Genomic DNA, 19895 nt, shown 5'->3' on the forward strand with positions numbered 1-19895 from the left:
ACATCGGGCACCGCCCCGCCGCCGCCATGTTCCGGAGCCTGCTGGTGGCGGCGGCGCAGCGGCCCCAGGCCCCGGGCGGGTCCCCCCGGCCGCCCCCCGCCTCCGGCCCCGCCGCCGAGGCGCTGGAGGCGCAGTTCAGCTGCCCCATCTGCCTGGAGGTCTTCCACCGCGCCGTCGGCATCGCGGGCTGCGGGCACACGTGAGCCGGGGCTCGGGGCGGGGGCGGCGGGGACCCCCCACCTGGCTCGGGCCCCGGGGCCGGACCCGCACCGGCATCCCTCTGCCCTGTGACCCCAGCCGCTACCGGGGCCCCTGTCGGGCACCCATCTCGCCCCCGGGCCGGTACCGGTACCCGCCCCTCAGCTGACGCCTGGGCCCCCTCCCAGCCTGGTTGTGGGGACCCCGATTCTTTCCCCTCCCTTCAGCCCGGTACCGGGACCCCCCATCTCCGCACGGCGGCCCGGTACTGGGGCCCCCAGCCTGAACCCCCTTGGCCTCCATCCCTGCTGCTGGGCCCTGGGACCCCCTTCCCACCCCGGGCTGCTCCATCAGCACCAGGCACCTTGTTCCCGTCCCAAACCCCCTTCCCTGCCCGGGGAGCTGCGTGCTGCCCTGTCCCCCCGCCCGGACCCGGTGTGGGGGACACCCAAGGGTCCCTCCTCGCTGAGCACCCCGACCCCAGCCCCCTCTGCGCCCAGGTCTGGCTCCTGCCCCAGGGTCCCCCCCACTAGACTGTGCTCTCAGCGCGCTGGCAGTTGCTGGCTGGGGTCTCACCTGGGTGGGAATGCTTCCCTGGGTGCCATGCCCCGTGCCCGGGGAGGGGCTGCCCGAAGCGCTGCCATGCGGACCTGGGGTTTGCTTGTCACCCCAGTGTTTTGGTGGCACCTTGGCCCCCTTTCACGCCTGCTTTCTGGGACGGCATGGCCGCCTGCTGAGGTTGTGGCTTTGCTTGGTGCCCCAGTGTGGTCTCACTCTTCCTCCCCCCTCCCCAGCTTGTTTGGGTCTGGGGGCACTTCACAGGGCTGATGCCAGGGAGCTGGGGCATGGGGCACTGTGACCCCCTCGCACGCTGTGCAGCGGCTTAGCAGCGTTTCGTTCCCCCGCCCTGGGTGCGGTGGGCTGGGTGGGCAGGCGGAGGGGACGGGGGTGCTGTGACTGTGGGGACCGAGCCCCTCTGCCTCGCACCTGGGAGCGCCTTCCCGCGCTTCCTCCGCTGCTTCGATTTCTCACCTGCGCTCCTGCAGGCGTAAGGACCTCGAAGGGAGGTGAGCCGGGCTCTTAACGCGCTCGCTCGCTTTGTTCCTGCGTGGCCTGGATGCTCAGCGCTGGGTTTTGTTCAGTTCCATTCAAATCCGCTCCCGGCTGTGGATCTTGGAGCAGCGGCCGTGCAGGGGAGCTCCTTCAGGGCTTGGGCTGTGCCTGGCCTCCCGCACCCTCACCCACACTTCCAGTTCTCCCAGTGGGGATGCTGATCCCCGGGTTTTGGGCCTGCCCTGCAGCCTGGGGTGCACAGGAGCCTCTGGGAGTGGATGTGCTCTGGGGCTGGGGTCCTGCTTTTCTCCCCCCTCATCCTCCTGGGCTAGGACACTGCTGGGCTGCTCAGTGCCACTCTCTGTGTCCCCAGGTTTTGCGGGGAGTGCCTACAGCCCTGCCTGCAAGTACCATCCCCACTCTGCCCGCTCTGCCGCATGCCCTTCGACCCCAAGAAGGTGGAGAAGGCTTCCAGTGTGGAGAAACAGCTTTCGTCCTACAAGGCTCCCTGCAGGGGCTGCAGCAAGAAGGTAAAGCTCACAGGGGAAGGCTGCCTGTCCCCGTCCCACTGCCAATCCTGCAGCCGTGGCACCGGGGGAGGAAGGTTGCTTGCTGACTGTGGTTTGGTTTGTGGAGTCCCCTGTTCAGCAGGTCCCCAACCTGTGCCTGTGAGGTGTGGTGTCCCCTGCATGTCACGGCTGCTGCTGTGAGCCGGGCGAGCGGGGCTGTGCAGAGATGAAGGTGCTCTCTCCTAGCTGCCTTTGTCAGCAGACCGGAGCTATTATTAGACAGTGGGGACCTTCAAAAGCAGGCTGAGGTTTTCCTGCAACACGGGAGAGGCTGAGGCAAACCAGCTCTGCTGCTGCTCCTAATAAGGGTAAGGATTTAGCTCTTGCTTAAGGTGCTGTGATCCCAATGGCCGTGGGGAAGCTGAACCAGCAGCATGGCCTGGGCCAGCCTGGGGCGAGTCTGGTCTGGGACGCTTCAGGGACCAGTTGTAAAGCTGTGATTCATGGTGTGCCTCCGCTTATGCGCTTTCTGGCTTCCGTTAACTCTGGGGATCTTCTTGTAACTCTCTGGCTGTGGCCCAGGAATGATCCTGTATGGTGTCAGAGTGGTTTGGGGTTTCTGCCTGTCAGCAGTTCCTCCTTTGCTAAGGAAAACAGAGCTATTGCTACAATAACACAGCCTGGGTGGCTTGTGTGTGACCTCTGCGGGTATGTGCAGCAAGCATGCAGCCCCATATCTCTGTCCTGCAAGGAAGGAAAGGCTGGTGCAGCGTTTCCACGCTGGTGTGGGTCACCCTGCACAGACCAGTGTTTGCTCTGATGTCAGTTGACCAAAACTGAGCTGTAGCGGAGGCTCTAGTGCTGTTTGGAAGGTGTTCCTGCAGCCTCTGGGAACATTTCTTCTTATTTTCCAGGTGACCCTCGCGAAAATGCGCTCTCACGTCTCGTCCTGTGCGAAGGTGCAGGAGCAGATGGCCAGCTGCCCCAAGTTCGTTCCAGTTGTCCCCACATCCCAGCCTATTCCTAGGTACAGTTGCTTGTCGGGCAGGGAAATGTGTTCATCCTTGCAGGCTGCACTGTCACGTCCCCTCCCTTACAAGCCCTAAAATCCGAGCGTGTGTTTTACTTTCCCCTGGGCAATCACAGGGGGAAACGTCAGCACCTTTTCCCTCCTGGCATCTGCACTGCCCTGTGTTTCAGAGCGTGGTGTGAGAGGAAGGACCGACCAAACCAGGGTGGTTCAGCCTGTGGCTAGGGTGGGAACGGGCTGGTCTAGTTTCTGCTGCGGGTGGGTATCACAAGGCTGAGCAGGGGATGGCTGGGTTAGTTTGGAAGGAGTTGATCCAGTCCCTTCCCAGGGGATCTGAGCTTGTCCTTGCTCTCTTCAGCAATATTCCAAATCGCTCAACGTTTGTGTGCCCGTACTGCGGGGCCCGGAACCTGGACCAGCAGGAGCTGGTGAAGCACTGCATGGAGAACCACCGCAATGACCCCAACAAAGTGGTGAGTGACACCAGGGTGCTGGGATGGGCTGGTTCTGCATGGGGTAACTCCTGGAAATGCAAATACACCATAGTCGATGCTGCATCTGAGGCCACCAGCATGCAGAGTTGCTGCTGCATGTGAAAGTTCAGCTGTGTTTCTAGCTGGTTTAGTTTGTTTAAGTCCCTTTGATGGGAGGTGGGGACCTGCCTCTGTTTGCTTTGTTAGAGACTCTCTGGAATGAGCTGCCTCTCTCCCCCTGTGTCTGCAACCTGGGTGGTGCTGGATTTCCTCTCCCCATCCATGCTGGGTTGCCTGAGGTGGGGAACTTGCAGTTCCAGCACTGTCTCGGAGGTGCTCAGATGTGCGTGTAGCTTGTCAGTAAGCTAAAAGCAGCCTGGGCCATGTGCCAGAGGCTCTGTGCAGCAAGGGATCTGCTCGGGGGACTGAGGGATCCCCTATTTAGCACATCCTCTGCAGATCACTCTGTCAGAAAGAGAGGGAACACTACTCTCCTCTCCAGGGGATAGAAGCAGAGGGGTCTGTGGTCATAGTTGTCCTTTGTCCCTGCCCACTGCAGGTGTGCCCCGTCTGCTCAGCCATGCCCTGGGGGGATCCCAGCTACAAGAGTGCCAACTTCCTCCAGCACCTCCTCCACAGGCACAAATTCTCCTACGACACCTTCGTGGTGAGTACAGCCCTGAGCCGAAACAGGGTCACCTTCCCCGTGTCCCGTGCCGAGCAGCAGGGAGATGAAACCAGGTCTTCCCTTCCTGTGCTGGGAGCAGCCTGTCCTGCTGTGCAGCCCCTTGGGAGGGGAAGGGGGCAGATCCTCCTTTGGGCTTTGTGGGAGGCATGTGGCACACACGTAGCCCCACTCAGGACACCCCCGTGGGCGTGGGGCTGGACTCCCCACCTGCCCTGGGGGGTGCTCGAGCTGGTTGCCATCAGACACGCCAGGAAAATGTCTCTGAAGGCGAGGGAAATGTTACAGCTCTCCGTGAAGATGGGTTGTTTCCTCTGTGTGCTCCATTAAACTCTTCCCCTGAGGAATTACAACACAAAAGCCCGTTTCTTTAAGGCTTCACAAGTAGTGGGAGGGGAGCAGCCCAGCCTCAGGGCTTGGGGGGGCCTGGCTGCTGCACGTGGGGGGCATCTGTAGCCTGCTCTCATGGAGTCGCTGACCCCTCCTGTGTGGGGGTGAGAGTGTGTTCACCCAGCCTGTGCTGCGGGGCCTGAGGGGAGGTTTCATTAGCATCCTTTTAGTGCAGGGCTGTTAGGTTTCAGGCAGAGGAACCTCTGAATATTTACAGAGATATATCCGCACTTAAGGAGCTATTGCTCTGTTGCATAAACCTGAACTGGAATGCTGGAGGAGCCTGTGGTCTGGCTAGAGAGATTTGCCCTTTGGCTGCAGCTTCTCATGCGGGCATGTTTCATCCCTGCCTGCTGCCAGGTCTAAGAGCAGAGCCGACATTGGCAGGTTCCAGGCAGGAGGAGGGCCGTGGGCGCAGAGGACGCCCCAAAGAGCACAGTGTCCCTGGGACCTGCCTCCCGGAGGAGATGGAGGCTTGTGGCCTCACTGGCACGATGAGGAGCAGAAAGGGCTCCTTGCTGTGGTGGTCCCCTGTGCTTGTTGAAGGAGAGAGACTGTGTGGCCCAGCTGTGCCAACTCTCCTGACCACCCCTCTCTCTCTCTCTTTTTTTTTTTTTTTTTTTTTTTTTTTTTAGGACTACAACATCGATGAGGAGGCAGCACTGCAGGCTGCCCTGGCGCTGTCACTCTCTGAGAACTGAGGGTGACTGCAGAGCATTGGTTTGGACCCTCCTCATCACCCCGTCTCCTTTTGCACACTCAGCCTTCCTGCCGGGAAGGCACAGAGCTCGTCAACTGTCCGGCACCCCTGGAGACCCGCTGCCGCCTCTCTTCCCTCTCCTCTCTGGGCAAATCCCACCTTGTTTAAGAAGGTGGAGTCTCTTTAGCGTCACACTGGACTGGTGAGTGAGCAGAGACATCCCGCTCTGGGAGGAGAGAGGAGTTGACACTGAAGGGCTGGGATTGTTCCTTGGTTAGGCATTTCATATCCGTATACGGAGTATATACCTGTGTCCAGATCTATTTATTAGTAGATGCTTTTTGGCACCGTTTGTCTTCATGCTCTCTGTTGCAGTTGAATAGGTACGTAAAACTATGATGCATTTTATGCACAAATGCCCTGGCTTGAAACTGTGATCATCCACGTCCTTTCCAAAAAGGAAGAAAACGGCACGGAGCATCTTTTTTTAGACTCTACAAGGCTCTTTCCAGAGATGTTGGTCTGTCCCGTCCCGCATGCTGCAGGCAGGAGCTGCCTCCTTTGCCTGCTCCTTGCCAGGCCAGGCTGAATCCCAGGGCGAGACGGTTGCCCTGGTGTGCCCCGTGACAACAGGGGATTTGGAGGAGTCCATGGGGATGGCACCCAGCATCCCGTGAAACTCTCACCTTCCTCGTTTTGTACTGGTTCTTGTGATACTGAGTTCTTGCATTTTTCTACATTAATTGGCGTGATGCCTTTTCCACATTTTATAGAGCGGGAACAGAAGCTGTTACTCTTCACACTGCAATATCCGTCACCAGGGACAAGAATATTTTTATGAAACATTATTAAGAAAGTATATTTTTAAAAAAAAACCACAAAACAAACCAAACAAACGTGCTGTGGATTTGAAATCAGGTGGGAAGCAGGAGCCGGACCCCAGGCTGGCGGGTAGAACTCTCGGGGGGCCACGGCAAGCACATGGGTGTCCTCTTTGGTTATTTCTGGGCCGTTTCCTTCCCTTGTTGGCGTGTTTCTCTGCAGGTGGGTGGTGATGGAGGAGAGGCCGGGTCAGAGCAGCACCTTGTCAGCTGGAGGAGTGGGTGCCGAGCAGCTCACCGGGCTGCCTTTTTGAGGAGCAGCCCCGCTCGTGTTCTCCAACAGCTGTTTGGCCAGCTGTGCTCTCTGGGCTGCTGCCCCTCGCCTGGCTGTGTGGTCTGGCTTGGGACGGCTCTCCCTTGCAGGCAGAGCTCTGGCAGTGCCGGCTGTGGCCGCGGGCAGCACGTAGCCTGGAGCGGTGGTTCTCTGCCCTGAGGGAGGCAGGCACGTGGGTTGTGGTGGGTTGTGGCGTGCTGGCACTTGGTGCAAAGCAGCTGAGTTGTGTCTGGGCGACGGTGTGCGGGAGGGATGTCTGCCCATGCAGGATCCCGTCCTCAACGCTGAGCATCTTGTCCCCCTGAAATAGGGGATTGCATCTCTCTTTCCCAGATCTGTCCCTGGGAATAGGGCACATCTGGGCAGATGTTCCGAGAGGTGCCCCCTGGTCCCTTTCCTCTTTGCCCTGCCTGCTGCTGGTGGAGTTTGCTCTGCTGGGCTGGGAGAGGGTGGAAGGGAGATCTGCACCAGGCCGTGGGTGGGCCGCTGCCAGCCTGAGCGTGGCCCCCCACCCTGTGCAGCACAAGTCCCATCCCATCTGAAGGGTCCTCACTGGTGCTGGGGGAGAGGAGCTTTGTGCTGGGACCGTGCTACCCTTTGGGATCAGCTCAAGGCTCACCGAGGAGCTGTGTGGGGGTGGTGATGCATGGTACCTGCAGACCTCCAGGTTTTGCAGAGAAGAGGTGTAGGAGAGCCATCCTCTGTGTGCCCCTACTCGGAGAAGTGCCCTTTTGTGATTTGTCTGAGACTTGGCTCCAGCTCTGCTCTAGCAATACAGTCTTGTTTTTTACTTTTGATTTAAATAGTATGGGGTGGCTTTGTGGGCTGTGAGCCCCTCTGTGCCGCCAGCAGCCCTACGAGGAGCGTGCAGAGACCATCTGCTTCCCTGGCAGAGGGCAGGGAAAGGGCTGGAGCTGCTCCACTCCCCTGCCTCAAGCTGGGCTAGCGAGGAGGGACGGGGTCTTCTCTTCCCAGCAACAGCATTGCTGGCACCTGCCCAGCCCGGGGGACGTTCCTGGTGGGATGGAGAGCACTGGCATCTCCCAAAATGGACCCAGGAGGATTTCCCTGTCCCGTCCTCAGCTGGGACCCTCAGGTCCTGGTGCAGCCTCCACCAGAGCTCTCGCTTGCAGGGAGCTCCCTGCCTCTGGGACAGCACTATTAACCTCTTTGTCTCCTTCCTTCTTTCCTTCTCTTCCTTTTTGCCCCACCACGCCAGAGCAGGGGCAGCAACAGCTGCTTTTGTAAAGCACTTTTAAGGCCCAGGCTGTGAGGGCACAGGCAGGCGCTGTGCTGACGGGCAGCTCCTGTCTCTCCCCACTTTGTTCGGGGTCGGATCCGGCTCTGCCCGCTGCCAGCCGGGCTGTGCCAGGGATCCCACCGCGCCGCCGGCTGTGCTCGTCAGCGTCTTACCCGCAACTTTTTGCATAACTAGAACTTTTCACGAAACGAGCTGTTTTTTGAAGAAGAATAAAATCAATTACGTTATTTGTAGCGAACCATTTTTCTCAATAAAGGCAGTTTCATCCATGGGTGGCCTCCTTCTGCCACGGCTCCGGGCTGTGGGACATTGCTAGGGGTGGGTGCCCCCCCCCCCCCCCCCCCCCCCGGTGTATCTGGGTTGCTCCTTCCCCAAACACAGGGCTCATCTCTACAGCTGCTGCTGCAGAGTTTGGTGATGCTGTTTCATTGCCCTGGGCTCCCCCAGCCCGAGCACTTCACAACCTGCTGTCCCAGTGCCGCATGTTGCCAAACTGGCTGGGCGCTGGTGTGCTGCTGGGGGGGATCCCCTGCCCCACCCCCACCCCCCAGCTGCATATGCCACTGCTGGCAGCCAGGCCCTGACACATGGCACTGTGTGCTGTCCCCAAAGCCTGGTGTTTTTTCTCTGGGTGTCCCTGGGAGGTGTCCTGGCTCCGAGCCTGCGTGGGGCTGTCGGGGTTCCACAAGGACACAGGCTGTACCCAAAGGAACCGGTCCTGGGAGCAGCTGCTGGTGTCCCCTTGGAGGGTTACAGGGCTTCACCCTTGTCCTGGTGCAGGCCAGAGCGTGCTTCTGTCCCCAGGTTTTGGGGATACAATGGCCGGGGCTGATGGCATTGAGGAACAACAGTCTTACCTGCTCCCTGGCCCTCCTCAAACAGCCCCTGCCAGGCTTTCTGGGGCTGGGAGGGCACCGCGGTAGAGGAGACAGGCATGTGGCCATACAGCCAGTGGGGTGGCTGGGGGGGTCCCCGTGACCTGAGCTGCCAGCTCTGTCCTGCCCCAGCTGGGTGCCAAGGGGGGCCCACGGCAGGTGCGAGCCAGACTGGCTGGGCAGGGGGATGCTGTGGGCAGCGGGAGCCCGACTGTGGAGCATGTGAGGTGACGGTGCTGGGGGACAGGGCTGTCCCCCAGGCTGTCCCTTGCACCTGCAGCGGGGCGTGCTGGCAGCCAAGGCCAGCCCTCGGGCAGCGGTTGGCCCCAGGGCTCCCCGGGGGCTGCCCATGCTAATGAGCCCCGGGGCCTTATAGCACCCGCTGGCACCTGTGGGGACACGGTGCAGGGACACAGCCCTGCCTGGCCTGCCTGTCACCCTGCCTGCCCGGCCATGCCCCGCTCCTTCCTGGTGAAGAAGCCCTCCAGCACCCGCGTCCCCAACTACAGCCAGCTGGACACCCGCGCTCGCGGTAAGGCCGTGCGACACCGTGGGCACCCCGGGACCCCCTGGACCCCTGGCTCCCACTGCCACCCAGTGCCCACCCATCTGCAGGGGACCAGGGCACCCCTGGCTGATCTCAGGGTGATGCTCTGTGCCACAATGCTGGGGGAGCGTCCCTGGCTCCGTGCCCCCCGCCCTCAGCCCCATCCTGGGTGGCAGCTGGTGCTGGTGACAGTGCCAGAGGTGGGGGGGAATTGGGATCACCCGGGGGCTTCCCAGGGACCGTCCCCTCCAGCACGCCCCTATCCAACCCACCCCTGTGGGGGTCTCTGTGCTGCTGGGGGGCGCTTGCCAGCGTGGTGCGTGCGTGTGCGCTCCCCCGGCCATGCTGCCGCAGGGGATGCCCAGGTTTTGGGGTGCACCCAGCCCGGAGGAGCTGGCACCCAGACTCGGGCTGGGCTCTAGCTGGTGCTGGGAGTGTCTGAGATCTGAGACTCCCCTTTTTGGGGACAAAGGGCCGGTTTTGCTCTGTTCTGCAGTGGGTGCGTTGGTGCTGCCATACAGAAGGGTGGGAGCAGAGGGGGGACCTGGTGCAGATGAGCCCCCACCAAGTGTGTGACGCCCAGGGGGGCTCCAGGGACCAGGCGGGCAGCCCGGCTGCCGTCCCTTGGCCCTTAACCCCGCTCTCTCCTCCTGCAGAGCTCAGCGGCTTGTGTGACTGCGGGGGGTTGCTTGCCCCCAGCTACCACCAGCCCCCCGCGCCCCCCACTCCTCCTCGCCCACAGGACCACGGCCACCTCCTCGCCTGCTTCTCCCTCCCACTGCCCCCCGATGCCAAGGCTCCCCCTGTCCCAACGGGCACCCGCAGCCAGGGCACCCCCCTGAAGGACACTCAGACCCTCAACCTACCCCCGCGGCGGGGGCCACACCAGCGGAGCTTCAGCTGCCGGCACTGCGCCCAGGCGTACGCCAGCCTGGGCACCCTGAAGATGCACATCCGCACCCACACCCTGCCCTGCCTCTGCCGCCTCTGCGGCAAAGCCTTCTCCCGGCCCTGGCTGCTGCAGGGCCACATCCGCACCCACACAGGTAAGGATGGGACCCCCAGCTGCTGCTGGCCCTGCCGGCACTTCTGCTTTTGGGGAACGATTAGCGCAAAAAATGTTTTGCGCATTTGCCACAGCTTGGCATTGCTTGCTCTCCGGGAGGGACCTGCTTGGGGTGGGCACAGCTGAGGATCCTGGTGCTGGGGTGGTGGCACGCACAGTAAGCCCCGGGAGAGACCCCACGGCAGGTCCCACTGTGGTATCACCCACTGGGAAGGCACCGATGGGTTCTGGGGCCTCCTGGGTAGCGCCAAGGGTCGGGGAGAGGCATGGGGAAAGGTGATGCATGGGAGGGGATGGGGCACGGAGGGTCAGGAGGAAGCCGGGGTACAGGGGTGCCCTGACCACGTGTCCTGCAGGGGAGAAGCCCTACGCCTGCCCCCACTGCAGCCGAGCCTTCGCCGACCGCTCCAACCTCCGTGCCCACCTCCAGACCCACTTGGACGTCAAGAAGTACCGGTGCCACGCCTGTGCCAGGACCTTCTCCCGCATGTCGCTGCTGGCCCGGCACGAGGAGGGGGGATGCTGTGGGGCATCCTGAGCTGCCCACCACACACAGCTGCCCCAGGGAGGGCAGAGAGCCCCGCGCTGTGCCGTGCCGCACCGTGTCGTGCCATGGTGTGCCACGCTGCACTGTGTCGTGCCATGCCATGTTGCACCATGCCGTGCTGCACCATGCTGTACTGCACTGTGCCGTGCCATGCTGGTGCAACACCCCAAGAAGGGACATGAGAGTGTCGTCACACAGGACTGCCTGGACTTTCGCAGCAGGTCACCGAAGCCCCATGGCTGCTGCCCAGTGGCTCTGGTGCTGGGGGACACGGTGCCTTGCCTGCTCCCCTGCTGCTCTTGGGGAGGTTTCTTACCCCTCACATTGCAGGAGACATTAAAAGCGGAGCTGAGCACCGCAGGCATGAGCAGAGCACACGTGCCTTATTGCTGCCGGGGCTGTCCCTGCGCAGCCAGCATCGTGTCCTGCCAGCCCTGGGGCAGGATCGGACCGGAGCCTGACTGCCACCCCTTCTGCGTGTTTTGTAGAGCATCCTCCTCCCTCTCCTGCATCCCTGCAGCTCCCTACCCTGAGAACGGGGACAACACTGCCGGGGGACCGCGCAGGGCCCCTGCCTGGCCTCATGCCCCAAAAAAATGGATCTGGTGGACGTTTGGGCTCGGGGCTGCGTGGCCCCAGTGTGGTGCTGGGCACTGGCCTGGCCAAATAGCACTGGGATGGCAGAGATGGCAGGTACAAGGACACCCCGCAAGTGACCCTGAGCATCTTCGTGGCGTGGTGAGACTCAGGGTGACGGCGGTGGGACCACCCTGCTGCAGGGGTCCCGGCACCCTCTCCACAGTCCTGTGGTGGCGGGGACAGGGCTGTCCCTGCCGGTGTCACCACGGCTGCTGGGGCTTGGCTTGGGTGGGTGCCAGAGGAAGCCGCCGCGTGCACCCCGTGCTATTTGCAGCTCTGCCCGGCTAAATCGGGCCCCGCACCTGTGCCGGCAGCGGGGGGAAAGAATCCCACACCCCAAAATAGCCGCATGCCAGCCCTTCCCCTCCCACCCATGGAAAATGCTTATAAATACCCCGGGGGGTGGAGGGGCACAGCTGGGGAGCCCCCCCCCCAAGGGGATCCTTTGCTATGCAGGGGGGCAGGCAGGGGGATGCTCCTTTCATCCCTCCGTTTTTTTATTCAGGGTGGGATAGGACCTGTGCCCCTCACCTGCTGGTGGTGACACTGTGGGAGGGGACCGTGCCCCCCAGCACCACGGTGTCACCCACGTGCCTGGCGTGTGCCCCCCCCCCGCCCCTGGGCACCCAGATTTGTGGGATGTTTTCCACTGTGAGTGACTGGAGGATAAAAATATCCCGGGGGGACACACACACAGGCGGGGGGGGGGCAGCCGGGGGTGCCCAGGGGGCTGGGATGGGGCCTGAGGGTGTGCTGGGGGGCACTGGGAGCACTGGAGGCTCTGGGGCTGCGGGGGACGGGGAGCACTGAAAGGATGCCGAGGGCAATGGGAGCACTGGAGGGGCACAGGGGTATTGGGGTACTGGGCATAATGGGAGCTGCAAAGGCACTGGGAGCACTGACGACAGTGGGGTACTGAAGACTCTGGGAGCACTGGGAGGGTACTGGGGACACTGGGGCAGCGCTAAGGTAACTGGGAGAACAGGTGCATTGGGGATATGGGGGATATAGAGGTCACAGAAAGCACTGGGATAACACCGGAGTGCTGGGGTGTTGGGGGCAGAGGGGTGTTGGGGAGTGCTGGACCGATACTAAGGTATTGGGGTACTGGGCATACTGGGAGCACTGGGGGCTGCAAAGGCACTGGGAGCACTGGAGGCAGTAGGATAACTGGGAGCCCTGATGGCTCTGGGAGCTCTGAGGCGTTACTGGGCATGCTGGGGCAGTGCTGTGGTAACTGGAAATGGTGCATTGGGGTTCTAGGCATACTGGGAGCACTGCAGGGACACTGGGGCAGCGCTGGGGTAACTGGGAGCACTGGTGCATTGGGGGCACAGGGGATATGGAGATCACGGGGAGCACTGGGGTTACACCGGAGCACTGGGATGTTGAGGGCAGAGGCGTGCTGGGGAGCACTGGGAGCACTGGGCGCTCGGGACCACCGGGTGACCGCCGTCCCACCGCTCCCCCAGGGCGCATGCGCAGCTCCTTCGCGACTCGAAGATGGCGCCGCGGCGTGCCCGTCCCTGCGCCGCCAGGGGGCGGGGCGAGGCGGCACCGCCCCGTGGTCCGATCGCTGCCATTGGGCGCCGAGAGCCGGGCGCCGCGGCGCCGGCCAATGGCGAGGCGGCAACCCGCCACGGGCCACCATCACGTGTGTAGCTCGGGGGCGGGACCTGAGGCCGCCCGGCCCCGGCCGGGAGCGTCCCGGTAGCGGCGGCAGCGCGATGGCGGAGGAGCGGCCGCTCGTCCTGGTGACCTGCACGGCCCCCGTCAACATCGCCGTCATCAAGTACTGTGAGTGCAGCCCGGCGCCGGTGGGCGCCTGCCGGCTGGGGGCGAGCAGGGAGGCCGGGCTGGCCAGGGCCGTGCCGGGCCTTGCAGTGCGGTGCGGTGCGGTGCGGTGCCGTGCCGTGCCGTGCCCAGCAGTGCCGTGCCGTGTTGTGCCATGCTGTGCCATGCCCAGCAGCGCCGTGCCACGCTCTGTTGCACCGTGCCATGCTGTGCCATGCCGTGCTGCAGTGCCAAACCAACCTATGACAAGCCGTGCCATGCTGTGCCGTGCCCAGCAGTGCCATGCCGAGCTGTGCCAAGCCATGCTATGACAAGCTGTGCTGAGCCGAGCCGTGCCGTGCCACATGGTGCTGTGCTGTGCCAAGCTGTGCTGTGCTGTGCTCTCTTTTGCAGGGGGCAAGCGGGACAATGACCTCATCCTGCCCATCAACTCCTCCCTGAGCGTGACGCTGCACCAGGACCAGGTTGCTGTGGGGTCAGGGTCAGGGTCAAGGTCAGGCCCCTCTGCCACCAGCCCGTGCCTGTGGGGTGCTGAGCCCCCCACCCATCGCACTCACCCCGCTCTCCCTGGCAGCTGAAGACCACCACCACAGCTGCCGCCAGCCGGGACTTCACAGAGGACCGACTGTGGCTGAACGGGGAGGAGGCCGACGTGGGGCACCCCCGGGTGCAGGCCTGCCTGCGGGAGGGTGAGTGTCCCCCACCCCGGGCACCGCAGGGGGGCTGGGCGGGGTGTCCCCCGTTCCGCCCCCCCACCTGGCTCCTGTCCCCTGGCAGTGCGGCGCCTGGCCCGTAAGCGCCGGGGCGGCAGCGCCGAGGACACGGCCCCGCTCAACCTCTCCTACAAAATCCACATCGCCACCGAGAACAACTTCCCCACCGCCGCCGGCCTGGCGTCCTCCGCTGCCGGCTACGCCTGCCTGGGTGGGTGAGCGGGGAGCGTGGGGCACTGGGCGGGGGTGGCCGGGGTGTCCCCCTGCTGCTGACCCCCTCCCCTGCCCGCAGTGTCGGCGCTGGCGCGGCTGTACGGCGTGGAGGGCGAGCTGTCGGAGGTGGCACGGCGTGGCTCGGGCAGCGCCTGCCGCAGCATGATGGGCGGCTTCGTGCAGTGGCAGCGGGGCGAGCGGCTCGACGGCAGGGACAGCCTCGCCCACCAAGTAGCCCCCGAGACACACTGGCCGGAGCTCAGGGTTCTCATCTTGGTGGTGAGGGACTAGGGTCGGGGGGAATGGCTGCACCCCCTCCCACCCCACCCTGCCAGGCTGGGTGGGATTTGGGGAAGGGGTGCTGGGAGCACCCCAACCCCTTGTGAGTGCAGCGCTGGGTGCTCAGGGGCTGCCTCTCGCCGGGGTTGGGGGCTCGGGGCAGGGGTTGTGTCCTACTGCCTGTGCCCCTCCCCAGGTCAGCGGGGAGAAGAAGCAGGTGGGCAGCACGGCGGGGATGCAGACCAGCGTGGACACCAGCCCTTTGCTGAAGGTATGGGGGGCAGTGGGCCCGATCCTGCCCAGGGCGGCTGCCTGCCCCCTGCCCACAGGCAGGGCTTGGGGTCCCAGTTCCCTTGGACGGGGGGGCATTTCTCCATGCTGGCAGGCACTGAGGGAGGCGGGGCGGGGGTCTTGCTTCTGTGGTGCCACCTGCGTAAAAGCCCAAAGGGTTATGATGCCTTGGGTGTCACCGAATTGGGGTGACTGTGACCCACCCGCTACGACAGCACCGGGCAGAGGTGGTGGTGCCAGAACGCCTGGCCCTGATGATGCGGCACATCCGTGAGCGGGACTTCGAGGGCTTCGGGCAGCTCACCATGCAGGACAGCAACCAGTTCCACGCCACCTGCCTCGACACCTTCCCTCCCATCTTCTACCTCAACGACCTCTCGCGGCACATCATTGCGCTGGCACACCGCTTCAACACCCACCATGGACACACCAAGGTACCAGCCGGCCCCGCGGGGCTCCTGGTTTGCTGGGTGCTGTGGTCCCTCACCATGGCCCCCCCGCATCCCACCACAGGTAGCCTACACCTTTGACGCTGGCCCCAACGCCGTCATCTTCACGCTGGCTGACACCGTGGCTGAGTTCGTGGAGGTGGTGAGGCACAGCTTCCCCCCCGCCACCAACGGGGACCAGTAAGAGCAATCCCATCTCTTACTGGGGGGCGGTGGGATGGCAGGGGCTGTGAGCAGAGGGGCAGGGACTGAGCTCCTGGCTGTGCCGCAGGTTTGTGCGGGGGCTGCCTGTCGGCTTGGCCTCGCTGCCGGAGGAGCTGCTCACGGCCGTGGTGACTGAGCCGGTGCCGGGGGCTGTCCGGTACATCCTGCACACCAAGGTACGGGGCTGGGGGGGGGCTGGGGGGGTGTGGGGCAGGGGGACCCATCTGCCCGGCCTCTGCGGTGATGCTCTGCCCCCGTCCTCATCACCAGGGGGATGCACAGGGCCCCATCCCTGTCCCCAGGGGGTTTGTGGGGGACCCCATCTCTGTCCCCTGGTGGGGGTGTGTGGGACCCCATCCCCAGGGTTGCACAGAACCCCATCCCTGTCCCTGGTGGAGGTGTGGGACCCCATCCCTGTCCCCAGGGTTGCACAGGACCCCCATCCCTGTCCCCAGAGGTGCACAGGACCTCACCCCCATCCCTGTCCCCAGGGGGGTATATGGGACCCCATCCCCAGGGGGGTGTACAGAACCCTATCCCTAGGCGTGTTCCCACAACCCATGGGCTGGTCTTTCAGGTTCTGTGGGGCCCAGAGCTGCCCCGCAGCCCTGAGGCAGGGGGTCCCTGGTGCCAGAATCTGGCCCATGCTGCCTCTAACCCATCTCCTGCCCCACAGCCCGGCCCCGGTCCCCAGCTTGTGGATGACCCCAGCCAGCACCTCCTGGGAGTGGACGGGCTGCCCCGCTGCCGTGCCTGAGCCCGAGGACACTGCCAGGGATGGCCGTGACGCGCCGGCGTGGGGGGCTCTGCCAGTGCTACCTGGGGGGCTCAGCGCTGAGTCGGGCCTGGTGCAAGGCTGTCCCCAGCCCTGGGGCCGGATGTGACCCCCGGGGCTGGTTTTTACTGTTTTGTAAGGAAATAGAGGGTTTCTGGCTGCAGCGCTGTTTCGGCGTGTACGGGCTCCATGGGTGCTGCTGGGTGGGGGACATCACCAGCCAAAAGCAGGGGGCAGGAGATGGGGCTGGCCCTGCTGGGACTGATCCTGCCCACCTGCACAGCCCCTGTCCCCCCCATGTCCGTTGTGGGCTGCTGCTTCCGTCCCCTGTCGCTCCAGTTGTCCCTTGTGGGGCTGATCCTGTAGCCCTGCACAGGCCTTGTCCCCCTACATGGCCCCTGTCCCCCCACCATATCCATTGTGGGGCTGCTTCTGTCCTCTGTCCCCCGAGTTGTCCCTCCCTGCATAGTCCCTGTCCCCCCACATGGCCCCTGTCCCTTGCAGGACTGATCTTGTCCCCGATCCCTCCGTGTCCCTTGCGGGGCTGGTCCTGTCGCCGCACGGCCCCTGTGCCCCCGAGCCTGGCCCTGGTCTGGTGCCGTGTCCCTGTGTGGGCGGGGCTTGCGGGAGGGGGCGGGCCCTACGGGAGGGGGCGTGGTTGAATAGTCTTCCGGGTCTGGCCGAACCGAATCGGGCCGAGCGGAGCCGAAGGGACTCGGGCGGCGCCATGGGGCAGATCGAGTGGGCCATGTGGGCTAACGAGCAGGCGCTGGCGGCCGGGCTCAGTGAGTGCGGGGGTCCGGGGGTGGGTGGGGGGTGCTGGGTACTGGGGACCTGGGTGCTGCACAGGGTGCCGAGCGCCTCCGCTTCGCGCAGCGCCCCCGGCCCGGCCGTGGGGGTCCCCGAGGCAGCCCGTGTCCCCAGGCTGCAGGGAGGGAGCGGCGGCTCGGGGGGCTGAGCCCGGGGGTCCCGCAGGCACGGTCCTGCTCGAGGGGGTGGCAGCCCCGGGGGGGTCCGGTCCCGCCGGCCGGGGGGCGCTGAGGGCGGCCGGGACGTGCCGGCCCCGCTGGGGGTGCCAGGGCTAGAGGCTCTGCTTCCTCTTTCTCGTCTTCCTCTTTCTCTTTCCTTTTCTCTTCCCTTTCCTCCTCCTCTTCCTCCTCCTCTTCCTTTTCTTCCTCCTCTCCCCCGTCTCCGCCCAGGTTTCCTGTCCCCGCCGGGCAGCCGGAGGGGACCACAGCTCCGTGGCTGGAGCTGACGCGTGGCCACGGGGGCAGAAACCTCCCCCAGGCTTGAGCCCCCCCATCCTGGACCCCCCCAGCACACCCCAGCCTGGACCCCCCAGCACTCTCCAGCCTGGAGGCCCCCATTTCCCTTCCCTGAACCCAAGGGGTCCCACACAGCATCTCCCCAGCGCCCCGCACATCGGGTGATAACCCTGGGTTTGGGGGGGCTGTATTGCGGGCTGGGGGGCTGTGCCCTGGCTCGGGGGGCTGTATTACTGGGCAGGGACCCCAGCATCCTGCTGTGTCCCCACAGTCATGCTGACAGGTGGCATCGTGGCCGTGGCAGGGCAGTTCAAGGACTGGTACTTTGCGGCGTATGCCATGTATCCTTGTGGAGAGGATGCCCGGGGCTGGGAAAAACCAGGGGAAACCCCTGTCCCGATGAGGATGGAGGACGTGGGTGGGGGGAGACACCCTCCTTCTCCCCAGTCCGGGTGTAAACCCCTCCTTCCCTGCCCCAAAGAGCCCATTTTTGGGTGAGGGGTGTGACTAGGGACTAATCTTGGCCCCGAGCGCCTCTTTCCTTGACCCCCCGCAGCGCAGCAGGTGCCTTGGTCTGCCTGCTCGAGTACCCCAGGAGCAAGCGGAAAAAAGGCTCCACCATGGAGAGGTGGTAAGTGGTGTGTCCTCCTCCCTCACCCCTGGGACTTGGGGGTCCTGGAACCCCCCCAGACACAGGGACGTGGCTCTGAGGGTGGGAGCAGTGGGGCTGGAGCACGGCTGGATCCCACAGATAGGTTCCTTGGGGTGTCCCATGCAGGGACAGTGCAGAGATGAGGGTTCTTGGGGCTGGGTGTCCCCCCTGGGGTGGGGGTGGCCTCTCTGACCTCCCCAGTGTTGCTCTGCAGCGGCCAGAAGTACATGACGGCGGTGGTGAAGGTGTTTGGGCCCCTCACAAGGAATTACTACATCCGAGCCATCCTGCACGCCGCGTAAGTGGGGTGGGAGGTCAGGGCTGAGGTGCAGCCCCCCCAGCCCCCTCCTGACCCCCAGTCTCTCGCACAGCCTGGCTGTCCCTGCTGGTTTCCTCCTCTCCACCATCCTGGGCACCGTCTGCTTGGGCATCGCGAGCGGCATCTACCTGCTGGTGAGTGCAGAGTGGCTTTGGAGGGGTTTTTGGGGGGCTGGAGGCTCTGCCGGGGGAGAGCCCCCCCTCAATGGTCACCATGGCTTTGCAGGCGGCGGTGCGTGGGGAGGAGTGGAGACCCATTGAGCAGAAGCCCCCAGAGCGGCTGCACATTGGGGACACCATCAAGCAGCCACCCAGCAACCCTCCGCCCCGGCCCCCCGCCGATGCCCGCAAGAAGCAGCCGGTGGAGGTGGGGGGGCAGGTGAACCCCATCCCCGTTGAGGCTGAGTAACGGAGGGGGGGGTGGGCCTCCTGTCACTGCTGCACCGCTCGTGCTCCTGCTTCCCAGATGCACCCCAGCCCCTCGTGGGGAAACTGGGGTGCCTGGCTCCTGGGGATCCCCAAGTCCTCAGGGCTCCCCAGCTCCTTGGTGGGTCCCCAGCTCCTGGGGATGCCCGAATCCTTGGGGATCATCAGTTCCCCCTGGGCTCCCCAAGGAATCCCTAAGTACCCAGGAATTCTCAGCTCCCTGTGAGGTTTGCAGCTCCTGGGAATCCCCAAATCCCAAGGGATGCTCAGCTCCTCAGGGGCTTCTCCAGCTTCCAGGGGCTCCCCAGCTCCCGAGAATCCCCAAATCCTTGGGGATGCTCAGCTCCCTGTGGGGTTTCCAGCTTCCAGGGGTTCCCCAGCTCCTGGGGGTGCTCAGCTCCCTGTGAGGTTGTCAGCTGCCAGGGGATCCCCAAATCCCCGGGGATGCTCAGCTCCTCAGGGGCATCTCCAGCCTCCAGGGGCTCCCCAGCTCCTGGGGATTCCCAAATCCCCAAGGATGCTCAGCATCCTGCTCTCCAAGCAGTCCCCAGTTCCCTGAGGTCTCCCCAAATCCCTGGGGAACACCAGCTCTCCAGGAAATACCCAGCCCCCCCGAGGGGTCCCCAAGCCCCGCAGCCCTGTGGGGTGGGATCAGGCAGCTCTGCTCCCTGCACCAGCTCTCACTGTTTTTTTTGTCACTTCTGCGGTTGCTGTTGCAATAAAAAGTGGGAAAGGCACCAGCTGCCCCTGCCTGCCACTTCCCAGGGGGGCTGCAGCTGCTGGGGCTGGGCTGGGGCCAATTTTAAGGACAAACAGTGCGATTATGGGCAAACTTTGTGGTGCAGCTGCAAACTTTGTGGTGCAGCTGCAGTTGGCATGGGGACGTGCAGGGCTGTGTCCCTTTTTTGTGGGGGACAGGGAGGTGTCCTCAGGGGGCATGTGGCATGGGGGCCCCACAGTCCTGCACGTGTACCCCCCTTCCCCCCTCCCCAAAAATCTTCTGTGGACCCAGTGGTGGGGTGAAGCAGGGGGGGGTGGGGGTGGTGTGTGAACCTGCACTGCAGCTGCACAGCAACTCCCAGAGGTGCCCCCAAAGCCGGGGGGGAGACCCCCCCCCCATGGCAGGGTGGGTGGGTATTTCACTCCTTGCTTGCGGGTGCTGGGGGTGCCCAGGTGTGATGTGAGACCATGCGCTGCTTGGTGGTGACAAACCCCTGACCCTCTTGGGGCACCAGCAGCTGCTCTGTGCCCCTGCCCCCCCCACTCCCACCATAAACCCTGGTCTGGCACCCATGGGTGCCGGCAGGGCACGTGGGTGGCCCCAGCAGGTGGCGCTGGGCCCGTGGAACGTGGGTGCCCGGGAGCCAGAGCCATGGGAAAGGTGTGGG

General features: G+C 64.1%; 4 protein-coding genes across 5 annotated transcripts; all 4 read left to right on the top strand.

The window, feature by feature from the left end:
- The first annotated feature begins 10 nt into the window (after nucleotides 1-10).
- Nucleotides 11-7723, top strand: RNF166 (ring finger protein 166). 2 transcript variants are annotated; one of them, XM_037409344.1, is made up of 7 exons: nucleotides 11-199; nucleotides 1625-1781; nucleotides 2675-2787; nucleotides 3149-3263; nucleotides 3471-3606; nucleotides 3823-3930; nucleotides 4974-7723. In XM_037409344.1, the coding sequence occupies exons 1-7, from the start codon at nucleotides 27-29 to the stop codon at nucleotides 4988-4990; spliced, it is 819 nt and encodes a 272-aa protein (XP_037265241.1). In that variant the 5' UTR covers nucleotides 11-26; the 3' UTR covers nucleotides 4991-7723. The 2 variants fall into 2 exon arrangements, with proteins under 2 accessions (XP_037265241.1, XP_037265242.1); XM_037409345.1 differs by lacking the exon at nucleotides 3471-3606.
- A 1059-nt stretch (nucleotides 7724-8782) lies between these two features.
- SNAI3 (snail family transcriptional repressor 3) lies at nucleotides 8783-10846 on the top strand. The gene is made up of 3 exons (XM_037409436.1): nucleotides 8783-8861; nucleotides 9533-9922; nucleotides 10299-10846. The coding sequence occupies exons 1-3, from the start codon at nucleotides 8783-8785 to the stop codon at nucleotides 10478-10480; spliced, it is 651 nt and encodes a 216-aa protein (XP_037265333.1). The 3' UTR covers nucleotides 10481-10846.
- A 1950-nt stretch (nucleotides 10847-12796) lies between these two features.
- MVD (mevalonate diphosphate decarboxylase) lies at nucleotides 12797-16009 on the top strand. The gene is made up of 10 exons (XM_037409284.1): nucleotides 12797-12925; nucleotides 13316-13386; nucleotides 13497-13611; nucleotides 13700-13846; nucleotides 13928-14127; nucleotides 14324-14398; nucleotides 14634-14852; nucleotides 14932-15047; nucleotides 15139-15247; nucleotides 15748-16009. The coding sequence occupies exons 1-10, from the start codon at nucleotides 12856-12858 to the stop codon at nucleotides 15826-15828; spliced, it is 1203 nt and encodes a 400-aa protein (XP_037265181.1). The 5' UTR covers nucleotides 12797-12855; the 3' UTR covers nucleotides 15829-16009.
- A 482-nt stretch (nucleotides 16010-16491) lies between these two features.
- LOC119157905 (cytochrome b-245 light chain) lies at nucleotides 16492-19244 on the top strand. The gene is made up of 6 exons (XM_037409286.1): nucleotides 16492-16631; nucleotides 17383-17452; nucleotides 17668-17742; nucleotides 17978-18061; nucleotides 18135-18216; nucleotides 18308-19244. Exons 1-6 carry the CDS (start codon nucleotides 16574-16576, stop codon nucleotides 18488-18490), a joined length of 552 nt encoding a protein of 183 aa, XP_037265183.1. The 5' UTR covers nucleotides 16492-16573; the 3' UTR covers nucleotides 18491-19244.
- Nucleotides 19245-19895: the final 651 nt, after the last annotated feature.

The sequence above is a fragment of the Falco rusticolus genome, chromosome 15 (genome assembly GCF_015220075.1).
Source record: "Falco rusticolus isolate bFalRus1 chromosome 15, bFalRus1.pri, whole genome shotgun sequence".
Taxonomy (NCBI): Eukaryota; Metazoa; Chordata; class Aves; order Falconiformes; family Falconidae; genus Falco; species Falco rusticolus.

Excerpts from the sequence above, each read along its gene's own strand:
- RNF166 (XM_037409344.1), top strand. The coding sequence starts at position 27 with ATGTTCCGGAGCCTGCTGGTGGCGGCGGCGCAGCGGCCCCAGGCCCCG. Across the intron at positions 1,782-2,674 it reads GCAGGGGCTGCAGCAAGAAG|GTGACCCTCGCGAAAATGCG; the intron begins GTAAAGCTCACA and ends CTTATTTTCCAG. Across the intron at positions 3,264-3,470 it reads GCAATGACCCCAACAAAGTG|AGACTCTCTGGAATGAGCTG; the intron begins GTGAGTGACACC and ends TTGCTTTGTTAG.
- SNAI3 (XM_037409436.1), top strand. The coding sequence starts at position 8,783 with ATGCCCCGCTCCTTCCTGGTGAAGAAGCCCTCCAGCACCCGCGTCCCC. Across the intron at positions 8,862-9,532 it reads GCTGGACACCCGCGCTCGCG|AGCTCAGCGGCTTGTGTGAC; the intron begins GTAAGGCCGTGC and ends CTCCTCCTGCAG. Across the intron at positions 9,923-10,298 it reads CCACATCCGCACCCACACAG|GGGAGAAGCCCTACGCCTGC; the intron begins GTAAGGATGGGA and ends CGTGTCCTGCAG.
- MVD (XM_037409284.1), top strand. The coding sequence starts at position 12,856 with ATGGCGGAGGAGCGGCCGCTCGTCCTGGTGACCTGCACGGCCCCCGTC. Across the intron at positions 13,847-13,927 it reads TGCCGGCTACGCCTGCCTGG|TGTCGGCGCTGGCGCGGCTG; the intron begins GTGGGTGAGCGG and ends CCCTGCCCGCAG. Across the intron at positions 14,399-14,633 it reads ACACCAGCCCTTTGCTGAAG|CACCGGGCAGAGGTGGTGGT; the intron begins GTATGGGGGGCA and ends CCGCTACGACAG.
- LOC119157905 (XM_037409286.1), top strand. The coding sequence starts at position 16,574 with ATGGGGCAGATCGAGTGGGCCATGTGGGCTAACGAGCAGGCGCTGGCG. Across the intron at positions 17,743-17,977 it reads GGCTCCACCATGGAGAGGTG|CGGCCAGAAGTACATGACGG; the intron begins GTAAGTGGTGTG and ends GTTGCTCTGCAG. Across the intron at positions 18,062-18,134 it reads CGAGCCATCCTGCACGCCGC|CCTGGCTGTCCCTGCTGGTT; the intron begins GTAAGTGGGGTG and ends TCTCTCGCACAG.